This window comes from Xiphophorus couchianus, chromosome 17 (assembly GCF_001444195.1).
Source record: "Xiphophorus couchianus chromosome 17, X_couchianus-1.0, whole genome shotgun sequence".
NCBI classification, from domain to species: domain Eukaryota; kingdom Metazoa; phylum Chordata; class Actinopteri; order Cyprinodontiformes; family Poeciliidae; genus Xiphophorus; species Xiphophorus couchianus.
In genome coordinates this window covers 2,861,780-2,879,326 of record NC_040244.1, presented here as the reverse complement: position 1 = coordinate 2,879,326, position 17,547 = coordinate 2,861,780, and the positions used below count along the sequence as shown (strand labels likewise).

The 17,547-nt window shown below is 36.6% G+C and overlaps 1 protein-coding gene across 1 annotated transcript; it reads left to right on the top strand.

Moving 5' to 3' along the window:
* The first annotated feature begins 7,960 nt into the window (after positions 1 to 7,960).
* LOC114160680 (bestrophin-3) lies at positions 7,961 to 17,509 on the top strand. Its single transcript, XM_028043377.1, has 13 exons — positions 7,961 to 8,375; positions 9,696 to 9,790; positions 10,516 to 10,603; positions 11,095 to 11,240; positions 11,563 to 11,717; positions 12,875 to 12,952; positions 13,068 to 13,220; positions 13,843 to 13,923; positions 15,309 to 15,460; positions 15,571 to 15,661; positions 16,278 to 16,396; positions 16,478 to 16,738; positions 17,137 to 17,509. The coding sequence occupies exons 1-13, from the start codon at positions 8,224 to 8,226 to the stop codon at positions 17,501 to 17,503; spliced, it is 1,938 nt and encodes a 645-aa protein (XP_027899178.1). The 5' UTR covers positions 7,961 to 8,223; the 3' UTR covers positions 17,504 to 17,509.
* The last annotated feature ends 38 nt before the right edge of the window (positions 17,510 to 17,547 follow it).

The window sequence follows — 17,547 nt, the reverse complement described above, 5'->3', positions numbered from 1 at the left end:
CAACGAGCCCACGGTCCAATCACAGCTCAGCGAGGAGTACAACCTGATGATGTCATCAAGGAGGTGGAGCCTGTTTACCGGTCGATTAATCAATTAATTGTATAAAGAAATATCACATTCTACAGATTTTCCTTTCACCACTTAAACTTTTTCCACACAATATTTCAAATATATTAAATGATTGTAGTAAACAAAGGATTTGATTCCTTTTTAAATCAGAAAATAAACATTTTATTGTTTAAATGTACTTTAATTGAACCGCACAAAACTAAAACTAAGTAATATTTACAGAGAGGTGTTTTTATCTTAAATTCAAAATGTATAAATATTTTGTACAGTTTTGGCTCAATTACTGCTCTGAATATTTTAGTTTTTTGAGTCTGTATACACCAGCTAAATAATTGATTAGTAAATCAGTTGACGACTATTTCAATAATCAATTAATTACGGTTAATCCAATTAATCGTTTCAGCCCTAATGCAGATCAACACAAATTAGTGCAGAAATTGAGGGAAATTATATGTAATTTTTAATACTTATGAAGATCTGAAAAGTGTGGTGTGCATTTTATAGCCACCTCATGTTATAAACTTATAACTCAATCATCTTCGAACATCTAGAGACAGAACGTTTCATCTCTTCTTCTCTGCAACAGTCTCTAAGGGATGCAAGTCCAGACTTTGACTGGGCCATTTGATAAACCGTCCCATCCAGTCTCTGGTTCTTTGTTCAGGGTGGTTGTCTCCATCCCTGTCTCAGGTTTTCTCCAGTTCCAACAGGTTTTCTTCCAGGATTGTCCTGGATTTAGCTCCATATCCAAAGTTTCACATGTAGTCTAAAAAGTTACATTTTTGTATCCCTGTGACAATAAAAAAAAATAAAAATCTTCCATGCGTTTACTATGTCCAGGTTTTTCCAACTCAAATACTATTTAAGGACCTTATGAATGTAATTTAAGACACATCTCCAAAGAAATGTACAAATCCAGCCAATTTGGGAATATTTGGTCTCGGTTTGGCTGAAGTAAATTTTGGCGCGGTTTGAATCCATATGCTAATGAAAGAGAACCAGAGACCCCTCCAAAAGCAGAAGGCAAACTATACCACAAGGTATTCTGGGTAAATACAATCAAATCAGACATGCTAACCAGCGCTAGCTGGAGAAACGGCTTGCGGTCTTTTACCAAAGACAAAAGAGAAATCCTACAACTGGGAAAATCCGATGACACTACACCTTTATTTGCATTTCGTAAAGGAGGACGTTACGCTGAGTGTCTTTTTCAGTGGTTCTTGGTGTAGCGCCCTCACAGGTGAGGAGGGGAATATGCTTTCCAAAAGGTTTGGCTGGTTTAACTCAGTGCAGTATGAAAGAGAACAGACTGAAAATGTAACAAATGTTGCTACTTTGTTCCCCAATCAAACCAAATATACAGGCGGATTTACAGTAAAGGACACTGGATACAAATGCAAGCCACACTTCTGAGATTTTTATTTCTAAATAAAAATGGCAACTGTGTACTATTTGAGTTTTATTTCACAATTATCCACTACTTTGTGTTGGTGCATGACAAGAAATCTCAAAATAAAATAAAATTCAGAGGTTATAATGTGGCAAGGCTGAAGGGGTGTGAAAACTTCTGGCTTTTTATACATGCAGTTTTTTCCAGTTGAAACTTTTTCCACCAGGTAGGATGGAAAGCTTTGATGATTGTGGAATTACAGCGCCTCCTGTTGGATTGAAGGTAATCAAACAATAACATTTAATTAGTCAATTTAGATTGTGATTAATCCAAAAACCTACAGATTTTAATTTGCGTTTACTTTCATACAAAAAATGTCCATTAAAAGCTTCACTTTTAATTATATTTAACCAAATAGTCTTTCTATCTGGTTAAATATTCATTTATTGCAGTTCTAGTTTGACAACAAATCCCCAGCAGGAAGGAGATCATTTTAAATTTCCTTTCAGTAGAAATCAAACTGAATATTTGTAAACATGACACAAACTGTAAAAAAAACAAAAAAAACCCCAGAATGATTTCAGAAACGTTTATTTAGAAAAAGAAATCAGGACATTATATGAATGTTTCCGCCTAGTTTTTACAGATCAGCACACACAATACTAACATTTTACTGAAACTCTTGGATACTTTGTTCACTGTAATCTGATTACAATGTAACTGTGATGCTTTAAGCCTCTTTTTGTCCCTGCAGTATCAGGTCCATGTACGCTCCGGTCACCAGATGGTCCTCTGAGATGCCCAGCTGCTCCATCAGCTCCACAGCCACCTGGGAAACAGGAAGCAAAGCAGGTTTTCATCCTCTGGAAACAGGAAGTGTTGCAGCAAAAATGTGCATCTAATATTTATTTTAAAAATCTAAATCTCATTCTGGAGATGATTCTGCATGAATAGCAGGAAAGAGAAATAAAAGCAAGACAAATATCTGAACACATTTATAGAAAAGTAAAAATTATTAACAAATATTTTAGTAATCCAAAACAAATTGGCATATTTTTCATTTAAACACTTAAGCGTTTATACAACATTAGAAATATATTCTACAAATGGTAGAAAATGGTTAGTAGAAAGAAATGTCTTGTTATAAGTAAAACAATCTGCCAATGTTTAGGTACTGACGTGTTTTAATTTCTTTTTAAACAAAAATGTAAAAACATCTAAAAATGTAAAAACATGTAAAAATGGCTCCAAATGTAAAAACCCAAATGTTTTGCTCCATTTACCTGCTGTCCTTCATCGACGCTTTGCTGCGGCCGCATCACCACCTGATAAACAGACACATTCCTCCATCAGCAGGTTCACATTCCCGTGGCTCTGGGTTGATCTGCACACCTGTCTGAGGCGCACCTGTTCATCTCTGACGCACAGCGTAGTCGCTCAGCACCTCCTCTCACTGTCTCTGCTATAGTTACCGTGGAAACGCTCGCAACGCTTCGATGACAAAAGGCTTTTCTGATCCAGTAGCAAAATTAGTAGAGTACGCAAAAATTGTACTCAAGTAAGAGAAGCGCTACTTCAACATATTTTTACTCAAGTAAAAGAAATTACTCAAGTAAGAGTAAAAAAGTATTTGGTAAAAAGTATTGAAGAACTGATCAAATTATCAATCATTTAATATTTAAAAAGTACAACATCAGATGGACCAAAATACGAAGTGGAAATGTTGGTATTTTAAGGACAACAGTAATAACAATTCATATGAGCAACAAAAAATAAAATCAGGCAAAATACATTTTTTCCAAATCAGTTTCTTTCAGTAAAAAACTTATGAAACTTTAACAAAACCTGCAGGTGGTTATAAATTTTCTGGTTAAAACATGTTTTACATTCAGCGAAGCCAGAAATTTTACTCAATTACAAGTATTATCATAATAAAATTATTCAAGTAAAAGTGAAAGTACAGCGTAGTAAAAATAATCCTAAAATAACACTTTTTCAAAAAAATCACATAAGTAAATGTAATTGAGTAAATGTAACTAGTTACTACCGAACTCTGTTCAGTAGTTTGATTCTTGCAGCTTGAAAACTGATTGGACGGTTTTACTGAGTCGTTGTGTTTTAAATCAGAAGTGTGTGTGTGTGTGTGTGTGTGTGTGTGTGTGTGTGTGTGTGTGTGTGTGTGTGTGTGTGTGTGTGTGTGTGTGTGTGTGTGTGTGTGTGCTGACCTCCAGCTCCATGAAGTGTCCCAGTCCCTCCACTGTGTCCAGGTGGACTCTTGTCTGACCAATCAGGAACAGCCGCCGCTCCTTCCGGACTTCACCTTTAACTCCGAGCGCTTCCGACAGCACAACCTGCAGAGCACATCGTTACTACCGCCATCATCATCATCATCACCATGTTTACGCTGTAAGGGGGCGGAGCTTCACCTTCAGGCTCGGCGGGTCGCTGGTCGGGCTGATGGAGTAGCGAGATAGTTTGGGTCCATCGGTGTCTGGACGCTCGTAGAAGATCAGCTGACCCGATCCGTTCTGAAACAAACAAACTCAGCATTTTTCTCTCTCTTTACACTGCAAAAACTCAAATTCTGACCAAGTATTTTGGTCTTGTTTCTAGACTTCTTTATGGTCTTGCAAAACTAACTTGCAAATAGCTTTTTAGAAATAAATCATTTCTTATGATGAAAACGTACTAGTTCCACACTGGTCTATAAATCTTACCTAATTTATACACCAAAAATACTTGAAATATTATAACTCTAAAACATCATTAAGGAATTATTGACCTAAAACAAGCTCTTATATCTTGCTGAAAAGTTGATTCTAAGTTACTTTTGTCTTATTTCAAGTTTACTAAGATATCTGAACAGAAACTAAACCAAACACAGTAAGATTTTGTGTTTTTGCAGTGTACAGAGCAGTATTTCAGTATTGATCTGTAATTTCCTCCCATTTTTCTTCTAACCTGTTTTAAAACCAGTCTGGGTTCACTGCAGAGATAAACAGATTTTTACCAAGCTACTCTGGTTCTGCTCGTACCATCAAGTCCCGCAGCTTCAGTCGTCCTCGGCTGCAGTTGAAGAAAGTATCGTGCTGGTGTATTATCGTGCCCTCTGATTGGCTGAGCTGGGCGGCCATCTTGGCAAACTCCTCTGGGTCGCTCACTTTGGCCTTGATCTCCACGTTGGACGGCATGGCTCTACTGAGCATGTGCAGAACAGACAGAAAATGAAACCTCAGACTCATGCTTATTGCTAACCTGATTCAGAAACGCACCAGTTAATTTTGTCTTTGTCCAGGAGTTTGTAATTGTTAAAAACTATTATTCCATATTTCTCATATGGAAGAATAAGAAGCAATTATTTTATCTTACAACTTGTTGAGCAAATATTCATTAATAATTCAGTTATTGGAGAAAACCAAAATGTTATTGACATTTCAGAAATCTATCAAAACAAAAAACAACTAATATTTGAGTCCGCAGTAATTACAAAACAACTGTATTGTGTCTAAATAAATATCAGCCAAAATCAGGTCAGGAGGGGTAACAACTCCAGGCATTGTGTCTTTCCTTTAAAATGTAGATTTTCTGGGTTTTTAAAACACATTTTCTATGAGATCGAAGCATCTTAAACTGTTTGTTAATTATTTGTATATATATATTCTCAGTAGTATTCCAGAAAGATAAAGAATATTTTTTTAAATTAGCCAATTTAAGTAAAATTTTGTTGTAATGGAAAAGGAAGAAGTGTAAATGCTACCATCTGCTGGACTTGAATGAGATTAGGTCGGAACTTGTATACAGTTTTCTTTGACATCTAATTTTCTGATTCTGATACAGTAAAATGTTCACTTTTGTCTTTCAACACATAAGGAAAAAAAACTGCTCAAGGTAGTAAAATACAAATCAAAGAATCAATTAGTTTTTCAGCTTTGATGCATTAACAAAAAGGGAAAACAAACATTCAATAAAAAATAATTATAGCATTTATTAGCTAATTGTCTATCAAAGAAAAATTGGCCAATTTTCTGGTCTATTGATTGGTTCATTCTCTATCATTTTAACCAATTCATTCTGAAGCTAGGATGCAGCAATAACTACAACATGCAGAAGTAATGCCAAATTTATCTACATGCATTCGGAGACCATTTTAAGTAAATATCAAACTGCCTTTGCCTGTTGTGACGTCACCCACACAACTGTAAATACCATCATAATTCTACATCCAGTTTGTGCTTTATTTATTTAATTCTGACCAGATTTACTTCGTAACTCAACATAAATATCAAATTTTTCCACTGTAAGTACATGTAAATCTGGTCTTTTCAAGTTTATTTCTCCTTTAACGGAACTTCTAATTACAAGACTGTAATTTGTTTCATAGTTTTAGCCTGAAAAATAAAATGTTAAAGCTAAAGTCAATGATTATACATTTATAATATTAAGTAACTAATCTAACGATAGATTTATTCATATATCGCACAGGTAGCAGATGAAATAAGAACGCCAGATTTTCTCACTAAAATACAGCGAAACGTCGAATTTAAAACAAAGATGGCGACCTAACGGTTAGTTTGACGGAGTTATAAAGCAACAGAGAGCACAAAAAGGTTAAATAAACGATGATTTAATGAAAAGGATAGTCTGTTATAAGGTTTTATTCACATTTAGTGTTCCTACCTGCATGTGCTTCCGCAGTTGCTTTCTAGCGTCTAATTAACGCTTGATTTTACCGCGGGATGCTGCCTCCTCCGGCTCGGAGCAGCGGCGCAGACCTGAGATCAGCTCCCTGAGAAACGGAAGGCAGAGGCGAGGCTCCAGAGACGAGACCAAACTGACCGGAGAACAGCGCTGAGGGTGTGACTCGAAATGCGTCAGTCTGCGTCACTTCCTGGAACGGATCGAGTAAAGATAAAAAATACTAAGATGTCTCACTCCTCAAATATTTACAAGCGCTTTTTCAAAAATAAAATGATCACATTAGGCTTATTAGTTTGGTGTATAAAGTTAATTATTTTTGATTTTATTTGATATTATAGAGTTGTTGATACATATTTTAATCATATTTGTCTCCATCACAATTAACTAATCCTCCTTATTCCATATAATAATAGGTCTTTTTGTCATCTCGGTAAAATAATTTGAAAACTGCTCTTTGAATTTATGTAGCTACTCATTGTCTAATATTAAATTTAGTTTGATGATCTGGAACATGAAGTTGTGGCATTTTTTAAAAATATGTGTGAATTGACACATTTTTTTAGGAACTATATCAACAAGTACTCAAAAATCATAGAAATCATGGAAAAACTTTAATATTTTTCATCCCTCATACTAGAAAGTGAAACTCATCTATTACATACTGCAAACCTATGGCACACAAAATGAACTATCTAATTTATTTACCCATAAATCCATGTCTCAGAAAATTTGAATATTATTTTGCTATAGTCTATTCATACAAAGTTGAGTGAAAGGGGAAAAGTGTGGTCAAGTCCAAAGTCAACAATCATCCTCACGTAATATTTACATGTTGTTTTTTTGAGAAATTGAATTTTGACTTTCTATTTACAGAAACATGACTCTGTTTCAAACTGTCCCAGTCTCTGCTCTTTGGGACCAGAGGTGTTTTTTGTTGTGTTGCTCCTCTTAGTAACATGATCTGTGAAGCCTTTTTAACATTCACGAGTCTAATGCGTCATCAGGCACCTTTGCGACCTTTCACCTTTGTTCAACAATTTCGCTGTCAGTATCATTTATTTACTTCTAAAACCAAACCAGAGAATTTGGGCCACTGGAAAAAATAATGGAATTTGAACTCTTTTTTTTTTTCTCAGAACTCTGACTTTTTTCTTATAATTGCCAAAAAAAAATTCAGAATTCAGAATTTTTTTTCTCAGAATTTCAACTTTTTGTCTCTGAATTCTGACCTTTTTTCCCCTCAGAATTCTTTTTTTTTCTGGTTTTTAGCTTTTTTCTCAGAGTTCATTTTCTCAGAACTGATTTGCTTGCAGTGTTCTTTTTATTCTCAACAGTCCGACTTTTTTTCTTAGAATTCTGACTTTTTCTCAGAATTTTGACTTCAAAGTTTTTACCTTTGATTAAAGATTAAAGTCAGAATTTTAAGAAAAAAATCTGAATTCTTGTTTTTCTGGAGCCTAATCTTCTTGCATAGAGAGCTGTAACAAGTGCCAGAAGACAAAACACACAGTATGTTGACTAACACAGCTGCTATTCTTCAAATAACCACTAGATGATGGTAAATTCCAACTAGAAAAATGAACAAATTGATGCTAAAAACATATTTTATATTTTAAACATTTAAAACTTCCTTTAGCAGCTTAAGTACAGCCACTGCCTCTAACCAGCTGCTTTCATCTATTTTCTGCCACTGACTGTGTTTCTGTTTTTGCACGTTTACCTCCACAGCTGTCTATGCCAACACACACTGCTGAAACATGACCACATTTAGCCCAGTGGCTCATCAATATAACCCACAGTGTGTGTGCTTGTGTGTGTGTGCTGCCTTGCATTACTGGGCAACTGGACAGCATCATGATGAAGAGAAACAGGAGCGAGAGAGAAGGGGTTGGGTTGGAGCAAAAACAAATCTGGACAGCAGCCTGATGGAAAGCAGCTCTGAAACGGAACTGAAGATGATTGTTTGGATTAATTTTGCTGCAGTAGTCTTAAGTAAACAGGAAATAAGAGTCATGAGAAGCTAGTGGGAGCGTCAAAGTCCTGAGGATTCAGGTTGCCGTCTCAGGATGACCGTCACTTATTCCAGTAAAGTACCCAACGCCACCTTCCTGAGTTTCCACCGGCTGCTGCTGCGCTGGAAGGGGAGCATCTACAAGCTGCTGTACCGGGAGTTCATCCTGTTTGCTCTGCTCTACACCGTCCTCAGCCTCGTTTACAGGTCACACACTTCAAAAAACTAATTACACACTTTAAATAGACGAAATAAACTGTCATAAAAGCATAAAAGTAATATTGTGTTTGCACTGTAGCTGCGTCCGTGTTTAACAAGCTTTAGTTAGGGTCCAAAAGTCTCTGTCAGGTTTATTTTGTGGCTCAGATGCTGAAATGTAAAGAAATCTAGAAAAAGTATGAAAATTTCTTGATCCTGAGAAATATCTGGATCATCCTCTGCTGATTGGCTGCAGTATCTCATGCGTTCAAATATTTTACAAAAGAGCTAAACAAATGATCAAAAACGTACTGGTATTCATGAAACTGGTTTAAATTTCTTCATGTCACAATTTGAGTTTTCTGAAAAGTGTGGCATGCATTTGTATTGATGAATAATTACAAAGATTTTGACGCATTAAAAATCTTAATTAATGCAATTAGTTGTTGTTTTTTTAATATACAAAAAGTTCAGGAACTTTTGTATTCATACGTTTCTGGTACGCCAGTAAGTCTGTCGCACAAGTGACATCCACTAGCAGCTGCTTCACTCGGGGCTCATTTTTGCTTCTAAAATCCATCTGATTGGACGCTCAAAAAAACTATTATTGTGTTCAAGTTGTGCTGACAGAAGTTAGCCTATTGGTGAACCTATTCGGGTCTAAAATAGCATCTCAATGCTAAACATGTAGCAGCAGCACTGACGTCCCCAATGCTAATATTAGCATCCACATTTCTAAAGGAGTTCCGTGAAAGTTCAGAGGTTCCTAAAACACTTTGCACCAATGTGATTTCTAAATATAACAGATTAAACATATTACATGTATTTGATCTTGAGCTCATGTCTATTTATTCAATAATTTAGCAGAAAATTTTATTTTTTAATTGGAAATGTAGCTAATTTGTGTCAATACATCTTTTGTGATTAATAACAGGCATTGCAATTAATTTGATTACAAATTTTAATCAAGTCCCTCCACTAATTTGCATTGAAGTCTCTTTTCTGTCTCTTCTATGTTGTTGCATGTCTGTATTATTGATCAATTCATCAACATAGGAGCTTTTCCATCAAGTATTTAAAGCCCTGAAAATGACTGAGACTTTATTAGGAAGTGAGAACTTCAAAAACTTCAGATTATTTTGTATTTAAAAAGAGTTTCTCTACAATAAATCACATAGTTTGCTAAATTTGGTCAGCTACTGAAGAAAAACTGGCAGCACAAACATCCTGCAACAAAACTGTCTTCCTTTGTCTCAGTTATTGTTGTTTTCGCTTTAATTCAACAAACGTTTCTGTTTTTTCCCTGATGGCGTCTTCTCCGTCCTGCAGACTCGTCCTCTCAGAGCAGCAGAAGAGATTATTTGAGAAACTTTCCATTTACTGCGACAGATACGCCGAGCAGATCCCCGTCACCTTCGTCCTGGGTATACGTTTGCTTCCCAAAATCAATTTTATAGGGAGTTTTATTAATATGATATACTATATGTGTTTATAATGTTTGCATTTTCCATCCAGATAGAACTTTTAAAAGAAATTAGTTTTTCTTTCTTTCTAAATATTGACAAATATGAGCTATATTTTTGGCTTTCTATGGGTTTTTATGTCCTTTATTAATTTGGTCATTATTATTTTTGTATATGTGGATTAAATGGGGAAGAAGAAACATCGTGAGTAAATTTTAAGTCAGTAAGACTATTAGAAATATTTCTGCTCAAATACGGACATCAATTTCATCTGAGTTGTTGGACATCTTGTTCCACAAGAATGAAAAAATGGGCACTTTGGCGTAAGAAGCACAAATGTCTGAAATTTACCAGCATGTTTTGTGCTTCCAGAGAAAGCAGAGCCGTGCAGAGACTGATGGGGTTTTGATTGCCTCATTAGCAGAGTACTAATGGAAACAGATCATTAAAGAACACAGAAAACTAAAAGCAGGATGAGTTTTTCCTCGATTTTGTTCAAACTCATTCACTCTGGCACTGTGGATGTAACATGGATGCCTTCGCCAAAATAAGTTAAAGTTTCTCTTAGGTGGTTGCTATAAATTAATAAAAAATATAATTAGTATTCTTCCTACTTTAAAATTTTTTTTAATGTGTTCTACTTTTGAGACAGGATGAGGAATCTGAGTATTCTTTGAATTTTTTAGGCTTTTATGTCACTTTGGTGGTAAATCGATGGTGGAATCAGTTCGTTAATCTTCCCTGGACAGACAGACTCATGTTCCTCATCTCCAGGTAAGTAAAGGTGCGCTCACACCACCAACCATGTTTAGTGCTCTTTGATAAAAGTCCAGTTCATTTGTCCATGAGTCTGATTCATTTCGGGAGGCGTGGATGCAAAATTTAACCAAATAAGCTAATTCTGGTCAGTCTACATGCCTCGGTCTGGGCTCAATTCTGGCTTCACTTCAACCAATCGAACCAATGGACGCATTGGCTCGAATGCAAACATTGCAAATTTGTCTGGGTAAATAAAACCAAAACAAACACAAGAAACCAGCGCTAACGGGAGAAATGGCTCCTGGTCTTTTACCAAAAACAAAAGAGAAATCCTCCAACTGCTAACATCTGACGCCGCTCTTTTTTTGTATCCATTTTGTGTAGAAGGAAGTTGCGCTCAGTGTTTTCAGAGGTTTTTAAATCGTTTCCTTCAGTGGTTCTTGGTGCAGCGCCCCCACATGGCAGTTATTTCACTTCATCGTGTTTGTTTTCTCTGCTTCCTTTAGTTGTGTTCGCGGTAAAGATGAATACGGACGCCTTCTCCGACGGACGCTGGTTCGCTACATCAACCTGACATCGCTGCTCATCTTCCGCTCCGTCAGTACGGCCGTCTGCAAGCGATTCCCAACCATCGATCATGTGGTTGAGGCAGGTGTGAAGCAATTTGTTTGGATTATTAATGTTTGAGTCCAAACTCAAAATGGTGAATGACAGATGAAGGGTTGCATCTTTCCTGGTTCTGTCTGTTCCTGATGAGGCATTTGAGATCGGCTCGTTAATGAGCAATTAGAGCAGGACTGTCAGCAACAGATTAAATTAAGAGTTGAAATCTCAGAGGCTCCACAACACAAAGAAAATTCAAATGAGTCGGTTGATTTTACAATAATTAAGTTTCGAATCAGAGGTTGATTCTCTTTTCAAAACATCAACATCCAAAGGAGAAAGTTTGGTTAATGCATTCCTTTCATCGGCAGGTTTCATGACTCCTGAGGAGAGGAAGGTGTTTGAGAACGTCCGTTCTCCTCACCTGAAGTACTGGATACCTGTTGTCTGGTTCTCCAACCTGGCATCTAAAGCCCGGCAGGAAGGACGCATCCAAGACAGCATCGACCTGCAGAATATTCTGAACGTGAGATTAACTCTGTCAGAGCGTCGGTTGAGCTTTTGATATCTTTTAATCGCCAATGCCTTAAGGCCATATCCACATAAATATTGATATATAAAGCCAATATTTCAAAATCCCCAGAAGTTTGTTAAAGTTTGACCTATATAAAAATTGAGAAACATCCAAAAATGACCGTTTGGTCCAAAATGGCTGACTTTCTGCTGGGTTTAGGGAATACCTCCGAGAGATTTGTTTTTCTTGTTTCAAAGGATTCTGCCTATGTACCAAATATCAGCTCTCTATCTCACGTTAGGGGGCGCTGTAGAGCCATTTAGATATGCCCATTTTTAATTACACTAAGTTATTAAAATTTCACTCAAATTTGGCCAAAACCTTATGAGTTTTAAGCTTCCAGAATGTCACTTCTATTCTGTCAAGAATAATATTTAAAAACATTTGGATTAAAATAGGTTTTGGCTGCATGTTCTTCGTAATAATAATGCTAAATACAATCAATAATTATTTGAATAATTATTTGATGTCTTTTGATCCAATTATTAGTGTGATTTGCAAAAGTAAAACTAGAAAACAGAAATTAATTTACATTTGTTTAAGAGAATCATTCTTGCTAAATCTGCTAGAAACCACAGAACCCAGAACCTATACAGATCCATAAAAAAAAATTGGTATAAAGTATTTAATTGTAAACTTTATAATCCTTTAAACTTGCTAAATTCCTAAATAATTCAGCTAAAACTATAAATAAGTGGCTCGAACATGTTACAAAAAAAGCATCTTTTCACTAACGTCTGAAATCAAAAGAAATAAAATGCGTATGAATAATAACTTTCCAAATTTACTCAACAAAAAGTACCAACATGCAGAATTAAACGTTTAATGAGTTCTTCGTTTTAAAACAGATATTGATGATTTACCAGGATTTTAAAAACTCTTTCAACATTACATTTGAAAACATTATTTTTGAGATAAAAAGCTCTACTGCAATCACAAACCCATTTATATCCCACGTAGCGACCACAGAAACCAGCAATGTGGGTATAATATGACCCTGGGTTTGCTCCAGAGAGACGGATGACGGCGTTTTTCCACTTACTGTATCAGCTTACAAAAATCTGAGGTCTGTAGCTGGTGACAAACAGCTGCTTCCTGTCTGTGCTCAGGAGATGAATCTGTTCAGGACGTGGTGTGCGACTCTTTTCGGCTATGACTGGGTCGGCGTCCCGCTGGTTTATACGCAGGTCAGTCCTGAAAAACGGATGCAGCTCGTGTAATCTCATCAGGGGTAATCACTGTAACCAAATCAGAGCTCTGGGTGGGATGCACTGTTTGTGAAATCCGTCTTTCTGTCTTCAGGTCGTCACTCTTGCTGTCTACACCTTCTTCTTCGCCTGTCTAATTGGTCGGCAGTTCCTCGACCCTACTCAGGGTCACCCCGGCCACGACCTCGACCTTTACGTCCCCATCTTCACCCTGCTGCAGTTTTTTTTCTACTGTGGCTGGCTTAAGGTTTGATAACAATTCCTTAACTACAGGTTGTAAAAATAACCTTGAATCTATGACTGTAAAGTAAGTGAAAAGTTTTAAAACTAAGAAAACAGAATTAAAATATGCAAGATTTGCTAATCATGCTAAGAAACTAGTCAGGGTTAGCGCGAAAATTAGTGTGCTAACTCTAAAACACTAATTGTAAACATTTCTTCTGCTATTGCTAACATACTCTAAAATCATATTTAATGAAAGTTAATGCTAAAGCGCAAAATTAAATGACACATGTCCTCAAAGAGGCTCAAATTTTCATTACACGCCTACCCAAGTTGTTTTCGCTTCAGAAAGTTAGCTTAGCTTACAGCATATTAGTGTAATTGTGCCCACTACTGCTGTACATTAATGTGCACAATAATGTAAAGCTGTTGTGTTGAGATATTTCGCAAATGTCAAAAAAATGTTTAAATGACCAGATGCTATGGCCTGGTTCTAGGCTTTCATACCTACTTTAATCTAAAGTAAATAGATTAAAAAAGAGATAAAACTAGCCTTGATCTGTTAGTTTTCAGCACCAGAGAAGCCAGAAAACAACCAGAAAAAGTTTGTTATAAGTCTGAATCAAGTGATATTTGTATTTTCTCAGGTAGCAGAGCAACTGATAAACCCATTTGGAGAAGATGATGATGACTTCGAGGCCAACTGGATCATTGACAGAAACCTTCAGGTCAGCAACTTTAAAAAAATAAAATCTTAATAATATCTTAATTATTTTCTGCCCAGTAGGAGGCAAAAGATGGCGGCATTTGTCTTTATTTTACTAATAATGTCTATCAGGGAGAAAACAATTGGAAACAGGCTTGATTATTAGCTAATGATGTCGGTGGGTTATTATGGGATGTTAACGGCTCAGAACAATATGTTTATGTTCGCTGTAGCTTCATAATAATGACCACATTAATGTTTCTTCAATTTAACGCTGTATTAAATTACTTTGCCTCATGTAAGAACAAAATAAACGTGACTTACCGCCGACAATTTCTCGCTGCTAAGCTAGCGGCTACGTTACAAGGACACTTCCTGCTAAGAATATCAAAATAAAAGCGCTTCCAGTTCAGTTCATTCAGATTTCTTTACTTTCTGGAACAATTTGTCTCGTTCATGTTGTAATTTAGAGAATACCGAAATTCAAAATTAATTAACCAAATTTTTTGTTATTCAGCATAAATGCACATTTTTATTGGTGAATCTCAAATCTGACCAGTTTTCTAATATTAATCAACCTTTAGCTGTTTTTTTTAAAGGTAAATAAGTTATTAAAATAGAAAAAAATGTCTATCAGTAAATATTAAAAGGTATTTATTAAATGTTCATGCAATAATCTAGGCTTTAGAACAAATGGTAGGTTTTGATTGGTAACTAAAGAGCTAAATTGGGGACATAAAGTCTGTTAAAAAGAACAAAAAGTAAAATGAAAAATTATTTTGAAACGGCAAAAAAAGTTTTAAACTAAAACATAAAAGTTTTGTAACTGAACAAAATTATGCTGAAAATAAAGATTTGAATCTGGAAAAAAAGCATATGACATTTTTAAAAAAATGTTCAAAACTAATTTTCAGACTCAAGTTTTATTTCAGTTAAAATTTTTGTCTTTATGGCCCCAATTTAGCTCCATAGTAACCTACTAAGCAACTTAACATCTCAACATGGTCTACAAGACTTAAATAGGAGTTACTTTACTACTACATCCCAGTTCTGGTTTATTTTCAAACTTTAATCAGTTTTGGGCACAATATTTAAATTAACTATAAACTAAAAATACATAACAATAGCTATTTATAATAGGACAAACCCATGTTTACAAAGTTATCAAAATAAATTAGATAACTTGGCATTGTCTCTGGAGAACTACTCGTTTTGTTTTTTTCATTTTCTTTTTACTTTCTTTGGAAACTGTTTTGTAACATGCTTTTTTCTGAAATTAATTTTAGAAACTAAACAGAGTTTTATTTAATCTGGAACATAAAAACATATGTGCATTGTGAATAATCTTCAAACTTCCTGAAAAGGAGGAAAACGTTTGGTTCAGCTTTGGCTCACCTGTTCCTCCAGGTGTCTCTGCTGGCGGTGGACGAGATGCACATGAACCTTCCTCACATGACCAAAGACGTTTACTGGAACGACAGCGACGCTCGTCCGCCGTACACTCTGGCTGCTGCAGATTACTGCATCCCCTCTTTCCTCGGCTCCACCACCGACATGGGGTCAAATTTACCAGCATAACCCTTCGTTCATTATGTTTATACGTCGATTTGGAGAATAAGTGAGTTTATGTCCATCATTTTAACAAGGTTTATATGCATAATTTTTGCAGACTTTCTGACATCCTGCAGCTTGACGAATGTGAGGTTTCAGACTGTCGACCACAGCAGCAGGAGCCTCTGCTGACTCGACGACAAGAGTCGGTAAAGCTACGCCTTATGTTTTATAATATTTTACATCTTCTTAATTATTTTACCCTAATATTAGGAGTGTAGAGAAAATATAAGAACAGGAATGTGACTAAATGTGTGTTTTTCTAATACATTTAAGGCTTAATGGGAAAAAAAACAAGCTACTAAAAGAAAAAAAACAGAAGAAAATACAATCTTTTCCAATTTAATTTCTGCTGAGGAATAAATTTGGACAGCCTCACATTTATACCCAACTAAATGATAAACAAAATAAAAAATTGGTGTCTACCATCTAGAGAGCATAAATAAACCATTAATATTTAGTTTATGATTCTTTAGATTTAAAAACAAGATCGTGTTGGATCTGGAATAATTTACACAACAATCTAACTACTTTTTTGTTGTTTACTTAAAGCACCAATGCTTTGTTGTTAAGCAGGTAAAAGAACTTCTTCTTTGGTTCTAAAGTCCTTTTGACTCAACAATTTTGGTCCAAAAAAGTTTTAATACCCCTGATCTATGCTTTTCCTTTGCCTACCAAGATGGTGGTTCAGTGGTGAGGATCACTTCCTGTTCAGACTTGTGGGAACTGAAGAATTTCATGTGATTGTTGTTTCATTGTTTTCAGGTTCTGGGTCGAGTCCGACGCTTGCTCAGTGTTCAGGAACCTCCTGACCTCCGACATCCTCGACCCGTCTTCAAGCGGCACAGCAGCGACGCAACTAGCAGCTTCTTCCTGGACTTCAGGTATCGGCGCCTTAAACACAATCCGGTAGTAATATTCTGATGTTTTTCATGGTTTTAATTTTTCTGGTAAAATTCTGTCAGGGGGAACGCAGGCTCGGCGGACATGGTTCCACCCTGTTCCTTAGCCATCCCTCCATCATCTCTGGACACCCTGTCCACCTTAAGGGAGGTCAACAGCAACCCGCCGTCACCTGAGAGTTCATCCTCAGTTGTTTTCCCGCGGCTGGTTGTCAGCCCGCCATTGTTCTCTGATGCCTGTCACAATGGGGACTCTTTTGGGAAACATCAGAATGGTCTGGATCACTCCCCAACTGAGGAACAACCAAACGTGGAAACTACAAGGTGACCATTGATTCAACTGCTGTAGACATCTTCTGGTAATTTCACCAAAGTCTGGCTAATCAAGAAAATCTCACGAATACAACATGAAGTAGGTGAAAAGATTTTGAAAATAAGTGTTTCCTGCCCTCCTCTAAAGAAATCCAAAAACAGGTCAGATGATTGACATCCGTCTGAAGAGGAAAGCCATTACGAAATCCTTCAGACTTTAGGGAACCACAGTAACCGAGTTTTCATTGACCACATAATTACGCCATTTGATATTAAAAAATTTTCACTTAAGTAAACGTATTTGAGTAAGTTTAGCTAATTACTACCCAACTCTGAAAGGTTTAAATACTTTTTTAAAAAATACTTGTAGCTCTTGTGTGTTTTATTGCTCCAACTCTTTCTATCTTCAGTATTTCTAGGACCGACTCCATTTGTTGTTCCCCAACTCAACTTGGACCGAAGGAGTTCCGCTGGACAACGGTCACCGTGAAGAACCGGCCGCCAACCAGGCCGCGGGGCCGGCAGTTCTCCCTGCAGTTCTCCCGGCAGAGCTCCAAGGCGTCGATCCGCAGCCTGCCGAGTCCCAAAGGCCTGGGGCGCCGGAGAAGAGGCCTGGGTCGGCATCAGTCCCGCAGATCGCCCAGTCCGACTGCCAACACGCTCCAACTGCCAGAACCGGATTACGACGGCGAGTTCCAGGGAACAGTGGGAAACGAGGACGATGAGGAGGAAATGGACCAGAACGACGAGCTCAAAGACGCAAAATCTCAGCCGTAAAGTTTGGATTAGAAGAGAAAATGGAGAATATTTCGTTCTTTGAA